Source organism: Phycodurus eques, chromosome 2, assembly GCF_024500275.1.
Source record: "Phycodurus eques isolate BA_2022a chromosome 2, UOR_Pequ_1.1, whole genome shotgun sequence".
Taxonomy (NCBI): domain Eukaryota; kingdom Metazoa; phylum Chordata; class Actinopteri; order Syngnathiformes; family Syngnathidae; genus Phycodurus; species Phycodurus eques.
In genome coordinates this window covers 770,807-785,484 of record NC_084526.1, presented here as the reverse complement: position 1 = coordinate 785,484, position 14,678 = coordinate 770,807, and the positions used below count along the sequence as shown (strand labels likewise).

General features: G+C 41.2%; 1 protein-coding gene across 6 annotated transcripts in view; it reads left to right on the top strand.

The window, feature by feature from the left end:
* The window catches only part of wdhd1 (WD repeat and HMG-box DNA binding protein 1), a 113,500-nt gene that overhangs the window by 70,477 nt on the left and 28,345 nt on the right, over positions 1–14,678 (top strand). For 5 of the 6 annotated variants that reach the window (XM_061704018.1, XM_061704027.1, XM_061704052.1 and 2 more), the window contains 9 exons: positions 1,057–1,171; positions 3,752–3,883; positions 3,970–4,184; positions 4,331–4,461; positions 4,549–4,605; positions 6,331–6,362; positions 6,442–6,606; positions 6,855–6,997; positions 12,752–12,887. In XM_061704018.1, coding sequence (XP_061560002.1) covers positions 1,057–1,171; positions 3,752–3,883; positions 3,970–4,184; positions 4,331–4,461; positions 4,549–4,605; positions 6,331–6,362; positions 6,442–6,606; positions 6,855–6,997; positions 12,752–12,887 — 1,126 coding nt within the window. The remainder of the gene's footprint in view (positions 1–1,056; positions 1,172–3,751; positions 3,884–3,969; positions 4,185–4,330; positions 4,462–4,548; positions 4,606–6,330; positions 6,363–6,441; positions 6,607–6,854; positions 6,998–12,751; positions 12,888–14,678) is intronic. The other variant, XM_061704035.1, reaches the window with a different exon arrangement.

Genomic DNA, 14,678 nt, shown 5'->3' with positions numbered 1-14,678 from the left:
AAAGCGGTACACTTTCATTCCAATATGCTACCGCTACCTAGAGGTTATGAGAAAGGTGTACACTTTCATTCTAATATGCCGCGGCCACCTAGAGGTGATGAAAAAAGTGTAGCCTACACTTTCATTCCAATATGACAGGGGTACATATGACTGCTATGTACAGTTGTGCTCCTAAATTTACATACCCTGGCAGAATTTGTGAAATATTTATTTATTAATTAATTAATTAATTAATTAATTTTATTTTTTTTAAATACGACTAATGACTGAACAACAATCGTCATTCATTTCTTTATGGTTATGTTTTGTATGATGATAATGCTTTTCTGAAATGCTTGACAGTTTAATTTGAATCCTATTAAAATAAAACTAAATGTGTTTCACCTGGACCTTCATATTTTCTTTAAAGAATTGTACCCATCTTACAAATTCTTCACGGGTAATCAAACATGAGCACAACTGTGTGTTTTCTCATTTACTAGATAAAAGTAGGACTGTGAATTTTAAAATAAGAGCAAGCAAATAAAAAGAGAGTTACGTGTTCAAATAAAGCGCTTAACTTCAGAATAATTATTTGAAAAAACTAACAAAATATGCGAAGGGCTACTAATTTGATATACACTTCTGAGGCTGCTTCAGGTTCCACCACATCATCTACAGGGTTTTCATACTATGGCTGCAAATGAAGATTCATCTCATAACTACTTTGAAGATTATTTTCATAAACGGCGTATGAGACAGTAACTGGTTTGGCCCGTAATATGTCAGAAAATAGGTAAACATTTCCATTGTAAAAGCTGATGATTGAAAATATCTTACAAATATAAAAATATAAACACAAAAGATAATCAGTCTGCTTTCAAGAAGGACTACAGAAATCAGTGAATATTTACTGTTGAGAGGCTGAAATCAGAAGTGTTGGACAATTTGAAGTTAAACAATGGCTATAAACGATTAATCGATTACTAAAATAGCTGTCAATTAATTTGATTGATTAGTTGTCGATTAATCAATTAAATTTTGACAGCTTTAGTCAAAATGTGGTCTGTTTTTAAGGTGTATACCATGTAAAGGCTCGAGGTATCCACCGACCCTGCCCAGACCTGCTGTGGCTATCCTGCCATTCAAATTGCCCCTATGTCAGACGACCACTGAGAAAGGACAGATGGAGGTAAACGTACCAATATGATGTCTCACAAAGCTGGTCACATTTTGTCTTTTAATCTCTAGTTTGTTTAACAGAAATTGCAACAAATTGAAAAACTTCATGAGCTGATAAACCACACTGATTGCAGAAGGGTGGAATGTGAAACTATCTTTTGCCAGACAGATTTTTGTTTTCATCAAACCCAGCTGCCTTAGATTTTTCATTTGGCTCTCTGTGTATGTATTTTTGTTGCAGTATTGATTACACATATTTGAAAAAGACAAAGCTATTTTTTTTGTCTGACCTGCATTTCTGATGAGCAAGCGCAATATGATTTGGATTTGATCTACAGTGCATCCAGAAAGTATTCACAACATTTCACTTTTTCCACATTTTGTTGTTACAGCCTCATTCCAAAATGGAATAAATACTTTTTCCCCTCAAAATTCTATGCAGGGGGGATCTTAGCAAATGTATTAAAAATACAAAACTAAGATATCAATGTACATAAGTATTCAAAGCCCAGGCTCAATACTTCGTTGATGCCCCTTGGCAGTAATTACAGCCTTAAGGCTTTTTTTAATTTAGGGGCTTTTCCACCAACCAACCCAGAAACTTTGAGTTCCTGGTAGCAAAAGGTTCCTGTGACCCAAGTGATTTGTGTTTCCATCGCACTAATTAGTTCAGGGTATCTTAAGCAAATGAGGCTGATGTTGCTCATTACTGACAACTACTGGATCTAAAAAATGCTAGTATTTCAAGCTTTCATTATCTTATTTCAAATATTTTTGTTACCTTTGAAACCTATATCCAGGTCGGGCAATTGAGAACTGATTCACATTTGCAATGCCAACCTGGCTGCAGACATTCTTTGAGCTAAGGAGTTTTATTATACAGTATAAAGCTACATTTCAATAAATAATATATTTATTCTATTTTATTTAGATGACTTACCTAAATAGATTGTGCAACAGAAGCTTGCGGATGACTATAGATGTGATTGCTTAGCAGGAAAATACAATCGGGACATGAGTCTGAAACCTTACACAGTTCCACTACAAATTTGAGAATCGCATCTATAGTCATCTGCAGGCTTCTACATTTATTTATATATTTAAGGAAAAATAATTTATTTTTTCTAAAGTCTTAGCATTCAGGCGATTACATTTTTCTTCATGCAAGTACTCAAGCTTTAGAGATTATCCGGTCATGTGCCGTTTATGGACCTTTTATTCACCATGTGCTCTGATGTAATGTACAATTTTTAATATTTTAATTTGTTACTACAGTATATCACATTGTACAGTTTGTGTATGAATTAGCTTCTATTTTGCTGTGTTTTACTCTGTTGTCTGCAGCCAGGTGCACAGCTATTTTCAGATTGTTTGATCGGATTCAAGTCTGGGCCACTCGAGGACATACAGAGTTGTCCTGAATCCACTCCTTCGTTGTCTTAGCTCTCTGCCTAGGGTCGTTGTCCTGTTGAAAGATTAAGCTTCAACCCAGTCTGAGGTCCTGAGCTCTCTGAAGCAGGTTTTCATCCCGGATGTCTCTGTACATTGCTGCATTCATCTTTCCCTCAATCCTAGCTAGTCTCCCAGTTCCTACCGCTGAAAAACATCCCCACATTATGCCACCACCATGCTTCACTGTAGGGATGGTGGTGTTCAGGTGGTGAGTGGTGACTGGTTTCTTCCAAACATGACACCTAGCATTTACGCCAAAGCGTTCAATCTTTGTCTCGTGAGACCAGAGAATTTTCTTTCTCATAGTCTGAGTCTTTCAGGTGCCATTTGGCAAACTGCAGGGAGGCTGCCATGTGCCTTAGGGGAGTGGCATCCGTATGGCCACTCTACCATACAAGCCTGATTGGTGGAGTGCTGCAGAGATGGTTGTCCTTCAGGAAGGTTTTCTCTCTCCACAGCGGACCACTGGAGCTCTGACAGAGTGACCATCGGGTACTTGGTCACCTCCCTGAAAAAAGGCCCTTCTCCCCCAATTGCTGTGTTTCGACGAGCGGCCAACTCTAGGAAGAGTCCTGGTGGTTCGGAATTTATATTTACGAATGATGGAAGCCACTGTGCTCGTTGGAACCTTCAAAGTAGCAGAAATATTTCTATACCTTTGCAGATTTGTGCCTCGAGGCCATCCTGTCTCAGAGGTGTACAGACAATTCCTTTTACTTCATGCTTGGTTTGTGCTCTGAGATGCACTGTCACCTGTGGTACCTTTTATAGACAGGTGTGTGCCTTTCCAAATCATGTCCAGTCAACTGAATTTACCACAGGTGGACTCCAGTTAAGCTGTAGGAACCTCTCAAGGATGATCAGTGGAAACATGATGCACTTGAGCTCAATTTTCAGCTTCGTGGCAAAGGCTCTGAATATTTACGTACATGTGATTTCTTAATTTTTTAAAATACTTAATACATTTGCAAAAATTTCCGAAAAAAAAGTCAGCCATTATGGGGTGTTGTGTGTAGAATTCTGAGGGGGAAAAATGTATTCCATTTTGGAATGTGGCTGAGACATAAAAGGTGAAGTGCTGTGAATACTTTTCGGATGCACTGTAGACATTAAACTCATTTAATTGGTAATATTCTAGGAACAGTTCTGGCGTTCAGTGCTCTTCCACAACCACTACAGCTTCCTATCCTCTAGCGGCTATGAAATAGATGAGGTGGGACAAAGTCAGTCGCAGAAAGAACAGCAGGAGCTGCTGATGAAGATGTTTGCAGTCAGTATAAAAAGTTTGATCACTTCTTTTTCTGTGCTATAATTGTCTTTCATCCTGCCTAGTCACTTCAATTTTGATTCCTGCAGTTGTCATGTAAGCTGGAAAGAGAGTTTCGCTGCGTTGAGTTGGCGGAACTAATGACTCAAAACGTGGTGACGCTGGCCATTCGATACGCTTCAAGGTCAAGACGCATGGCTCTCGCACAACGGCTCAGTGAGATTGCGCTGGAAAAAGCTGGTCAGATTCATAATGAACAGGAGGAGGAGATGGAGCACTGTGACATCAGGCGTACTTCATCGGGGTAATGCTAAAATATGAAGTGATATGACATTTCTAGTGAAAGATTAAACTGCTAAAGTCACAACACTGCAGTCACGCCCTACAGTATTTCTGTATAGATATCTGTATTAAACTTCCCTGATTTAATTCACATTCATATATGGACAGTTATGACCACACTGAGGGCAAAGAAAAACATCACCGCAGACAGACACTGGAGGACGAGCCAGGCCAAGAGCTTGAAGAGGAAGAGGACCAACAGGAAATGGAGTCTCAAGATGGAATAGAAGCCCCAAAACGTAAGTCCGCCCTGAACTCTGTGTACGCGTTCTTCTTAGAGCCTCTAATGAATACCATACACATATGGCGTGTGTGTGACCCTGCAGGTCTAAACCTGTTTGCCAAAGTTCCAGGATCGCCTTTAAAGCAAGCAGCCCCGCTCTGTAAGATATGCCTCATTAAAAAGTCTGTATGTTTAGTTTTGAAATGATCCAAATGTAAATATGAGCAAATAAGAATTGTAAAAAGGCAGTTCACTGACACGTGGTTAGTGTTTCCCAAGACAACCAACGGCATTTCTCTTCAGTACTCCAAAAACATGTTAGGATTATTGCACATACAGTAGTTTTGAATGTGAATATGAATGGTTGTTTTGTCAGCCCTTTGATTGACAGTTCAGATGTAGCCCACCTGTATTACGCCAATACTGGGTTTATGGTTCAAGTGACACTATTTTAAAAAAAAATTCTCCGTGTGGATCAATTTGGGCATTTGGTGGAGGGCAGGGATGGGCAACTTAAATGATGGCGGGGGCCACAACTTTTTGTCAGCGCTACCATCGGACCACATGATTTTCTGGATCAGCTTTTCGCCATTGCGTCATTACTCTCTCTTCTTGTTGATTTTTATCATGGTGCCACCACTCTTCTTCTCTGATGGAGAAGCTCTGACGCGATATAGTAAGTGATGTCTGCCATCTAGTGGTGAATGATAGAATTACAACTTTAAACTGCTCTGTTATGGTAGAGGAAACACATTTTTTTGTTAATTAATTTAGGGGCCACTCCAAGTGTAGGCGCTGGTCACGTTTACCGCGTCTAAAATTTCGCCCCCAAAATTAAGGGAAACTTTTATTTATTTATTTATTTTGTCCTCGAATAAATCTAGGGGCCACGCCGAGTGTGGGGGCTGGCCACATTTTTCCTCTACCCCATGTTTAAAATTTCTCTGTATACACCCCCCCAAAAAAAACATTTTTTTTTAAATTTGTTTTTTCCCCAAAATTAATTGAGGGGCCATGCAGCCCACAGGCCGCCAGATGCCCCACCCTGGTCTATCCAGTCAAAGAGCCAGATTTACTTAAGGTTTGTGCATGCCAAAACTGGTGTTAACTCGATTGCTCATACAAACAGATGTAGAAGCTTATCTACTTGCACAGAACTGTGTCAGCCAAACAGGCAAAATTGTTGCACAGTTAATTTTGCACGTTCTGGGAGGAGTTTATGCAACTACATTAATTTCGCATGGAAAATGTCATTTCTCCAACCTGAGATGAATTGTGATGGCAGGTTTTGCGTCTGAAAAACATTGCTGTGATATCATAACCAGGACTGCGTTTGTTGTTGCAGGGGGAGTCACAAGCAAAATGAGTGGCCCCACAGATAGCAGATCTTTTACGCCCATGTAAACGTTTTCAAAATAAAAGAAGCAAAAAATGTTAGTTTCGCCTGTTCGCTTGTTTGTCTTCCACCAACACTTCCAATTCCATCACTTCAAACTTCATTTTGCGGAAGCGCAAAATGAAGTTTGAATCTCCAAAATTTTCCATGGTGGAAGCCATCAGAGCTACCTAAATGGCCGTCTCAATCCACCTCGACACCGGTTGCCAACAGTGCGCACAATCTGTTAGAGTGAGTGAACATGCAATTTAACACCTGCTATTTGGGATCTTAGTAAATCAAGCCCAAGGGTGTATGGATGGAAGAATTAACGGCAATGTGTCTGAAAACTAACAGGTAGTTCAACCAACCTTCCCCTCCATAGCATCAGTGTGATTCGGAATATTGGAGCATAATTGCGCTGCAAAATAATGTTGAGCTACAATAATTTCATATTTGCATGACTCACCTTAGGTGTATTTTATTTATTTATTTATTTTCTTTCTTCAGCTAGCAAAGGTGGACGTTCCAACCCTTTCAAGGTGAGTTCTGGAGATATTTCAAACAAATAAAAGGTTTTGTATGTTAATCAGCTTAAAGGTTTGGACGGGATGCATGCAGGTTCTCGGTTCGTGGAAGTCCTCTCCTGTGTCTTGTCAGCCTCGAGTGGCAAACATCCTTGACAACATGACGTCTAGCAGGAAGTCTGCGCCACTAAGTGCATCTGTAAAGAAGTCAAACAAAACCCCTGTCCTCAAACCACTCCCCCCTCGAGCAAAGACAAAGGTACTATTATTTTTTCTAAGCTCCTTATAGGAGTAGTTACTTATGACAACGATGTGAAACTGGAGGCACAGGTTCTATAAGAACCAGCCACACAGCACGTTTTTGACCCCGCAAAATATCCGTGCCATATGGCACAAACATTTTATTTAAATTTTCATATTGGATGTTATAGTTACATAAGACAAAACAGTAGAAATAATTGAACTGTTTTACAACTGTATCATTTTTGGTCTGATTTTGCCATCTAGGCTCAGTCCACTCTCCTGCAGATGTGTAATGCAAAGGCAGTCATAAAGAAGACTCAGGAAAATATTGAGGCCATAGATGATCAACGCAAGCAAGCAGATCTCTCAACTGCTCCCTCACTAGCAGACAACTCCGAAGCTAAGAGGTTAGAAGTTGGGAGTATCCCATCCTGTGTTTTTACTGAAGAAATACAACAGCTTATTTTGAAAACAGTCACGTTGCACAAAAAGCTTTCTCTCTGTCTCAGTCATTGTAAATGCAGAAGAGGATGATGCCCATAGAACAATGTGATATCCCGTAATTTCTTGTGTACGATACGCTCTGGAGTATAATGCAAACCCAGATATCGAGAAGTATTCTACGTATATATATATATATATATATATATATATATATAAAATATTTATATTTATATATATTATATATATATATTTATATATATATATATATAAAATATTTATATTATATATATTTATATATATATATATTATATATTTATATATATATTTACTTTTTAAAGTACCACATTCCGCTGGCAAGGCCACTCTGACTCTCACCTCTCTCATATGTGCCTCAGATGAGACTCCCCAACTCTCTGTTGGAGGCAGGTTTTAAAAATCTGAATCAGCTTTATTGGTCAAGTATGTTCCAAGACACACAAGGAATTTGTTTCTGGTAGTTGGAGCCACTCTAGGATGCCCTATGGGGGGGCACAAGCAAGTGCAAAATGTAGGCTGGTCCCAAACCCTGATAAATGCAGAGGGTTGCGTCAGGAAGGGCATCCGGCTTAAAACCTTGCCAAACAAATATGAGCGTTCATCTAAAGAACCATGTGGTGGAAGCTGATAAAGGAAGAGTGTTGTGCGGCTTTTTGAGAAGAGCTGAGACAGGCTCTCTGTGGACAGGAGGAGCTTCAAGAAGACTGGACCACTACAGCCAAGGTGATCAGAGAAACAGGCAGGAGAGTACTTGGTGTATCTTCTGGCAGGAAAGGAGAGACTTGGTGGTGGAACCTCACAGTACAGGAAATCATACAAGGAAAAAGGTTAGCTAAGAAGAAGTGGGACACTGAAAGGACTGAGGAGAGGAGAAAGTAATACATTGAGATGCGACGTAGAGCAAAGGTAAAGGTGGCAAAGGCCAAACAAGAGGCATTTGATGACATGTATGCCAGGTTGGACACTAAAGAAGGAGAAACGGATCTCTACAGGTTGGCGAGACAGAGGGATAGACATGGGAAGGATCTGCAGCAGGTTAGGGTGTTTAAGGATAGAGATGGATGTGTTGACTGGTGCCAGTAGTGTGCTGGACAGATGGAAAGAATACTTTGAGGAGTTGATGAATGAGGAAAATGAGAGAGAAGGAACAGTAGAAGAGGCCAGTGTGGTGGACCAGGAAGTGGCAATGATTAGTAAGGGGGAAGTTAGAGGCATTAAAGAGGATGAGAAATGGAAAGGCACTGATGACATTCCTGTGGACTTATGGAAGCATCGAGGAGAGGTGGATGTGGAGTTTTTGACCACCTTGTTCAACGGAATTCTAGCGGGTGAGAAGATGCCAGAGGAATGGAATAAAAGTGTGCCTTTGCCCATTTTTGCAGAGCTGTGGGAACTATAGAGGAATAAAGTTGATGAGCCACACAATGATGTTATGGGAAAGAGTAGTGGAGGCTAGACTCAGGACAGAAGTGAGTATTTGCAAGCAACAGTATGATACTGATGTAATGGCAGTTGTGCAAATGATGCAGTCCTTATGCAATTTAGAGCAGTTTAAAGTGACAAATGATCTGGTACAGTGACGATTATGGAAATGGTGCAGAGAATTCTCAAACACGAGTGGCTGGTAGTCGTCAATAACTGTGTACAAATCGTGCAGCATCATAAAACAGTGAGGGTACAAATGGAGAAGATTCCCAACAGAGATGTGCAAAATTGGCAGCATGTTGTAATGAAATTGTAAGTTAACTGTTTAAGAAGTTAATGGCAAGAGGGAAGACGTTGTTGGAATGTCTGCTGGTTTAAGTTTGCATTGTTCGATAGCACCTACCTGGGGGAAGTAGCTGGAATAGGGGGTGACCAGGATGTTGATGGTCCAGGAGGATTTTGCATGCCCTTGTTTTAGTCCTGGCAGCGTGCAAGTCCTCAAGTGCGTAGGTGGGTACCGATCTTTTTTTTTTCGGCAGCCTTCCATTGCAATCTGATTTTGTTCTTCTTTGTGGTAGCACCAAACAGAACCGATTCAATGACTGCTGTGTAGAACTGCCTCAACAGCTCCCGTGGTAGGGCGTGCTACCTCAGAAGCCGTAGGAAGTACAACCTCTGCTGGGCCTTTTTGAGTTGATGTTGGTCTGTCACTTCAGGTCCTGAGGAACTGTAATTCCCATGAGCTTGGTTTCGACAGTTGACACAGGGCAGCTGTGGCGATGGATGTTTCCTGAAGTCCACGATCATCTCTACTGTCTTGAGCGTTTTCAGCTCCAGGTTGTATTGGCCGCACCAAAGCTCTAGGCGCCCCACCTCTTGTCGATACACAGTCCCATCACCATCGTTGATGAGTCCGATAACTGTGGTGTCGTCTGCAAACTTCAGGAGTTTGACAACAGGGTGCCTTGAGGTGTAGTTGTTCGTGTAGAGCGAGGAGAGCAGCAGAGAGAGGACACATCCTTGGGGGGCCCCGTTGCTGATGGTGCATGTGGATGTGTGGGTGTCCCCCAGCCTCACCTGCTGTGTCCTGTCCGTCAGAAAGCTGTAAATCCACTGGCAGATGTTAGGCGAGACATTGCGCTGGAGAAGTTCAGGGATGGTGGTGTTGAACACAGCTGAAGTCCACAAACAGGATCCTTGCATAGGTCCCTGCGCCGTCCAGATGTTCCAGGATGCAGTGCAGTCCCATGTTGGCTGCGTTATCCAACCCTAACCCTTTCTTTTGGCAGCGTCTTCTTCTTAAAAATCACCATCGGTGGCAGTTTCTGTGCATTACCATGGCAACCAAGCACAACAGTAAAAGCCGACTTCTTGTGCTCCGTTGTGCGTATCGCTACCGTAGTGGTCCCCTTCTTCTCTACAGTGTGGTTCACCGGGATGTCGAAAGTGAGCGGCACCTCGTCCATGTTGGTGATGTGATTGGGCTGGATGTGTTTGTCGGGAATCTTTTTACTGCAGTAGGAGCGGAAGATGGCCAGCTTTTCCTTGTAATCCACCGGAAGTTGCTGCACCTTGGTAGTCCTTGCCCGGATGGATAAATGGAGCCGTTTCATAAAACGAAAGCACCAAGAGGGACCTCCTTGAAAATGTTAAATTTTCATTTCTTCTGCAAGCGTTATTGCCCTCAGTCGAATGGTGACTGTAGAGACGCTACTCCCAGCTGTTCTTTGCTCATTAATCCATTGCTCGAGTTGGTCTTCCAACTCAGGCCACCTCGCCTTATTTCCTTGGAAACTCAGCTTCGTCTACTTGACTTGGCAAAGCTCGTTTTCCTGCTTCCTCCCCTTGCGAACCATGGATTCGTTGATCTTGAATTCTCTCGCGGCTGCTCGATTCCCCATGTTCCTCCGCATAACTGACAGCTTGCAGTTTAAACTGTGCTTTGTAAGCGTGTCTCTTCGTAGGTGCCATTTTCGGGGGTCCTTAGCCAAACCGATGTTGTTTTGCACAATGCACATACCTCCACTATATACGATGGGGGCGTGCCTTTAGCGTCCTCCTTCACGCGCAACCTTCCCCCTTTACGTCCGCATGCTGTATTCAGTCACGCCCGCCTTTCCTCTATATAAGCAGCGTCTCTGGAGGAAATGCTCCCACTCAGTCAAGCGGAGCGCTCATTGAAGTCACACAACAACATTTACAGATTTTGGAACTCGGTGCACACATCAGGCGCACCACATTATAAGGCACCCCGTCCATTTTGGAGAAAATTTAAGACTTTTAAGTGTGCCTTATGTTCGTGCAAAATACGGTAAGTCTAGTTCACCAATCAAACGACACAAGAAAGTCACATGACCTCACCCAAAGTCTTCCATTGGGCTTTTCACGCTAGATAAGCCTAGCCCGTTGATTGTCGTGCGTACATGGCAGCCATGTTGGGAAGGTCGTCGTTACCATGAAGGCAACGGCGCGCTATTCGTCTTTACATTTCGATGAACAAAAGCAGCAGTTTTCATGTATTGTAGTATTTGTCTGGCACTGTCTGCCAAAACGAGGATATTTCAGCTCACTTATGACTTGAGAAAACACCGTGTAGTAAATTGCAGATGTTTTTATAGTTTTGACTGTGCATACACACACACACACAGCAACATCAGAATTTGCACATTCACATTCTATTTTGTAATTATTTTATTTTAATTTTTTTTTATTGATGTTCATGCTGTGGTTTAAAAAAAAATCAGAAGTTACTCACTATTTACTCAATACTTGAGTAATAATTTCACTGGGTACTTTTTACCCTTAAGTAATTTTTTTGAGGACTACCTTTTCCTTTTACTTGAGACACATCATTGTCAAGTAACAGTACTCTTACTTGATATTTGGCTACTCTTCCTACCTCTGGAGCGGACATCCTCTATTGCTACAGCAGAACCACGAAGCACATGTAACATCGACGACAAGAGTTGATCTGCTCGTACATCTTGTATTAATTAGGAAAGTCGGCTACAATTATCTAATGAATTTACGGATGTTAATGTTAAACGTATTAAGCGACGTAGCGATGTTAAGGATTGTCACAATACAGAATGGACTAACTTCAGTTTCAGAAATGGCCAATTAAAAACAGAAAAATATTGTACTTAATATTTTCCTGGAGGATGCATTTGGGATTAGCCTTTGCAGTTTGTAAAAGTGAAAAATGAAGTGAAACAGACAATGATTTTAGTCAATTCTTTTCCAGAATGAGAGTGCTTAAAGAGGAGGATGCTATTCATGCGGCACAGCTTTAAGCAGGCATCAGGTGCAGGTGAAGATGGGCCTGGCTCAAGTTGGAGGCCAAAACAAAAAAGCAAAAGAAATTCAGCAAATTTAATTTGGGACTTAAATGTGTACATCAACATGTACTTGAGCGGTATAAATAAATGTTTTTCTGTGTGAAGAAAGTTTCTTTATTTTCTCTTGTACTCTTCAGTCTTCCAGATTCCTTAATTTATGTTTAAAAAAAGAAATTCTGTACGGGGACCCGGGGGATCCCCCCCAGAACCCCCCAATGTGTGTTTTTTTTTGTTTTGTCACCTTTTTCATGCCTTTGGTGTTTGCATGTCTGGACTTAACTGAAGCTCCGCGCGGTGTAGGCTGAGGACGCTACAGATCGTTGAAAGCCTCCTTTGCACAATATAATATTTTTCCAAGTATTGCACTGAGGCGTCTGGTCATTAATTTTAACAAAGACACACTTTTGTTTGCCGCTGCCGTTAGGCACAAGCACATCTTCGTACATGTTCTTCTACGTCGGTTTTCGACGCTTCTTCGTTGGCTTTCGCCACTTCTTCGGGGTCAGCAGACTAGGCATTGAAACTGGGAACCAACATTTTTAAATTTGAACGATTCCAGGAGAACCGGAACGTTAGTCCCAGTTCCAATCGATGCCCAGCCCTACTTCTGATACTTTGAGAAGTAAGAGACCGACTTAATTTTTTTTCTCTCCTAAAGATACATTACAGATTACAAGTGCATATGGTATCAGGGCTCGAGAATGGTCGCATATGTGAGGCTAGGAGATTTTTATATTGTTTAGCTGCATTGGCTAAGAGGTTTCATGACTCGGTGCCCTGCCTAGATATAAGCAGTGATTTCTCGTGTGTTTCGGTGCTTTTCCGGTAAATTAGTCAGAATGCTTTGTGGTGCAGCAATGCTCTAAGTACAATCGGGAGAATATCGTGTTCTCATTTGAGAATTTTGTTGACCATCAGATCAAAAACGGGCTTCGAGGTGTGGTTGGAAGAGAACAGGAAGAACATCATAGTGGACCACCCTGACCTGGAGGAGATGGACATCATCAGAGAGGCAATGGGGCTCTTCAGGAATCTTTCAGCAGATGAGCGACTGGTATGAAACACGACTAAATATTCTACTTAGTGGAATTTTTAAACCATCAAATGGTTTAAAAATTTAAACCATTTGATGATCATGGAGTCCTCTGATGGCTCTTCAGAATGGCCGAATCAGGGTTCTATACACCCATTCAATGTTCCACTTGATCATGATAATGAAGGAGTGCTTATTAATAATAACCTTAAAAAAATCAACACACTGTAATGTTTCATTGGCACCAAGCAGCAAATAATCTGTGTGGGAAAAATTGGTAAAGGCTTTTGAATTGCACATAATAATAACCCTTTATATTAGGTCCTAATCCTCCCCCTCCAAATTTTCTGCTGCACATTCATCTACATCAATTATTTGAAGAGTGAAGCCTGAAGTGTACCACCCTATCTTTTTGCCACCCTTTAGAGGTGACAACCATCGCGTGTGTTTAGAGCAGTAGCCTGATGATGACCCTGCATTCATCAAGCTTCTTAGCAGGCAGCTGGATGACGCTCCACACACACAGCAGGAGGACGTGAAGTGGTGGGGTTATGTATGCATGTAGCCTGGGAACAGTGTTGCATGCATGATGCCAGTGAGGGCACAGATCATTGATCTCATGATAATACTGAGAGACGTTGAGGCGGTTGACATCAGCTAATTTTCTGCTTTTAGTCAGATTCGCACCTCTTATTTGTCTATCATGTACTCATGTTTGTATCAAATTATGTGTCAAATTATTTAATTTATGAGTGTTTCATCCTCTGTTGCTTCTCAAAAATTTCCCAGCTTTTAGTCTCCATCACAAAAGCTTATGGGTCTCATTAATAATCATATATAGATCTGAAATGTTATGGCAATTTCACACTGCAATTATCATGACCAAAATTATCATGATTATCACAATATTGCTAAAAGAAATGTAAAGAAAAGACCACTGATAACCCACCAAATACATACTGCAGTTTCAATAAACGACTATGCAAGCAACATGCACTCTTACTCTTTGCTACTATAATGAAAATTATCATTATCACAATATTGTGAAAAGAGATGTAAAGAAAAGATCACTGATAACCCACCAAAAGGATTGCAAGAAATTTTAATTTATATACAATTTATAAAATCAGCAACCCTGTGTGCTTTCGGGCATTGGTAATTGTAAACTGCAATGACAAGAAAGTTTTCATGCATACACGCAAGACCCCACAAAATATACCTGATATGATACTAAACAACAGTCATGTATTTAATAGGTGGAGCTCTATTTAAGCAATCCAAGTGAAGGAACCTGTGTTTTAAAATCTCCTAACCTCCGTGGTTCCAAGCGTGCTCGTTTTCGTGAAAGAACTTCGTTCACAACAATGTATAAAAAACCACCAATTTATTCCTGACAGAGGAGTCTATACATTTTGCAGAGCTCTGGGTTCGTAACTACCCTATCTTATCCTTAGCAGATACAGTAGTCGAACAAAAACTATCTGACTCTACCCCAGACTTATACAATGTTTCAAACAGGCCAGTGTGGAATCGCTGTCGTCTGATTGGTCCGTAATCTGACGTCATCGTTGTTCGGCCGAATGATGACTATCTGATCTGGCTCCAGATGCCGCCTGCAGATGTCTCCTGCATTCAATGTTTATAGTGGCTCCCCGCAGTTCCTTTCTTCCTTGACATCTGTCTCCAAATACCCCCCGATGGGGGCCTTCCTGCAATATACTCCTTCCTATACTCCAATACACAATCTCTTCCAAACTAGTTAGAATTACATATTAGAATATAAAGTATTCTATATTCCCTTCAATCCCCCAA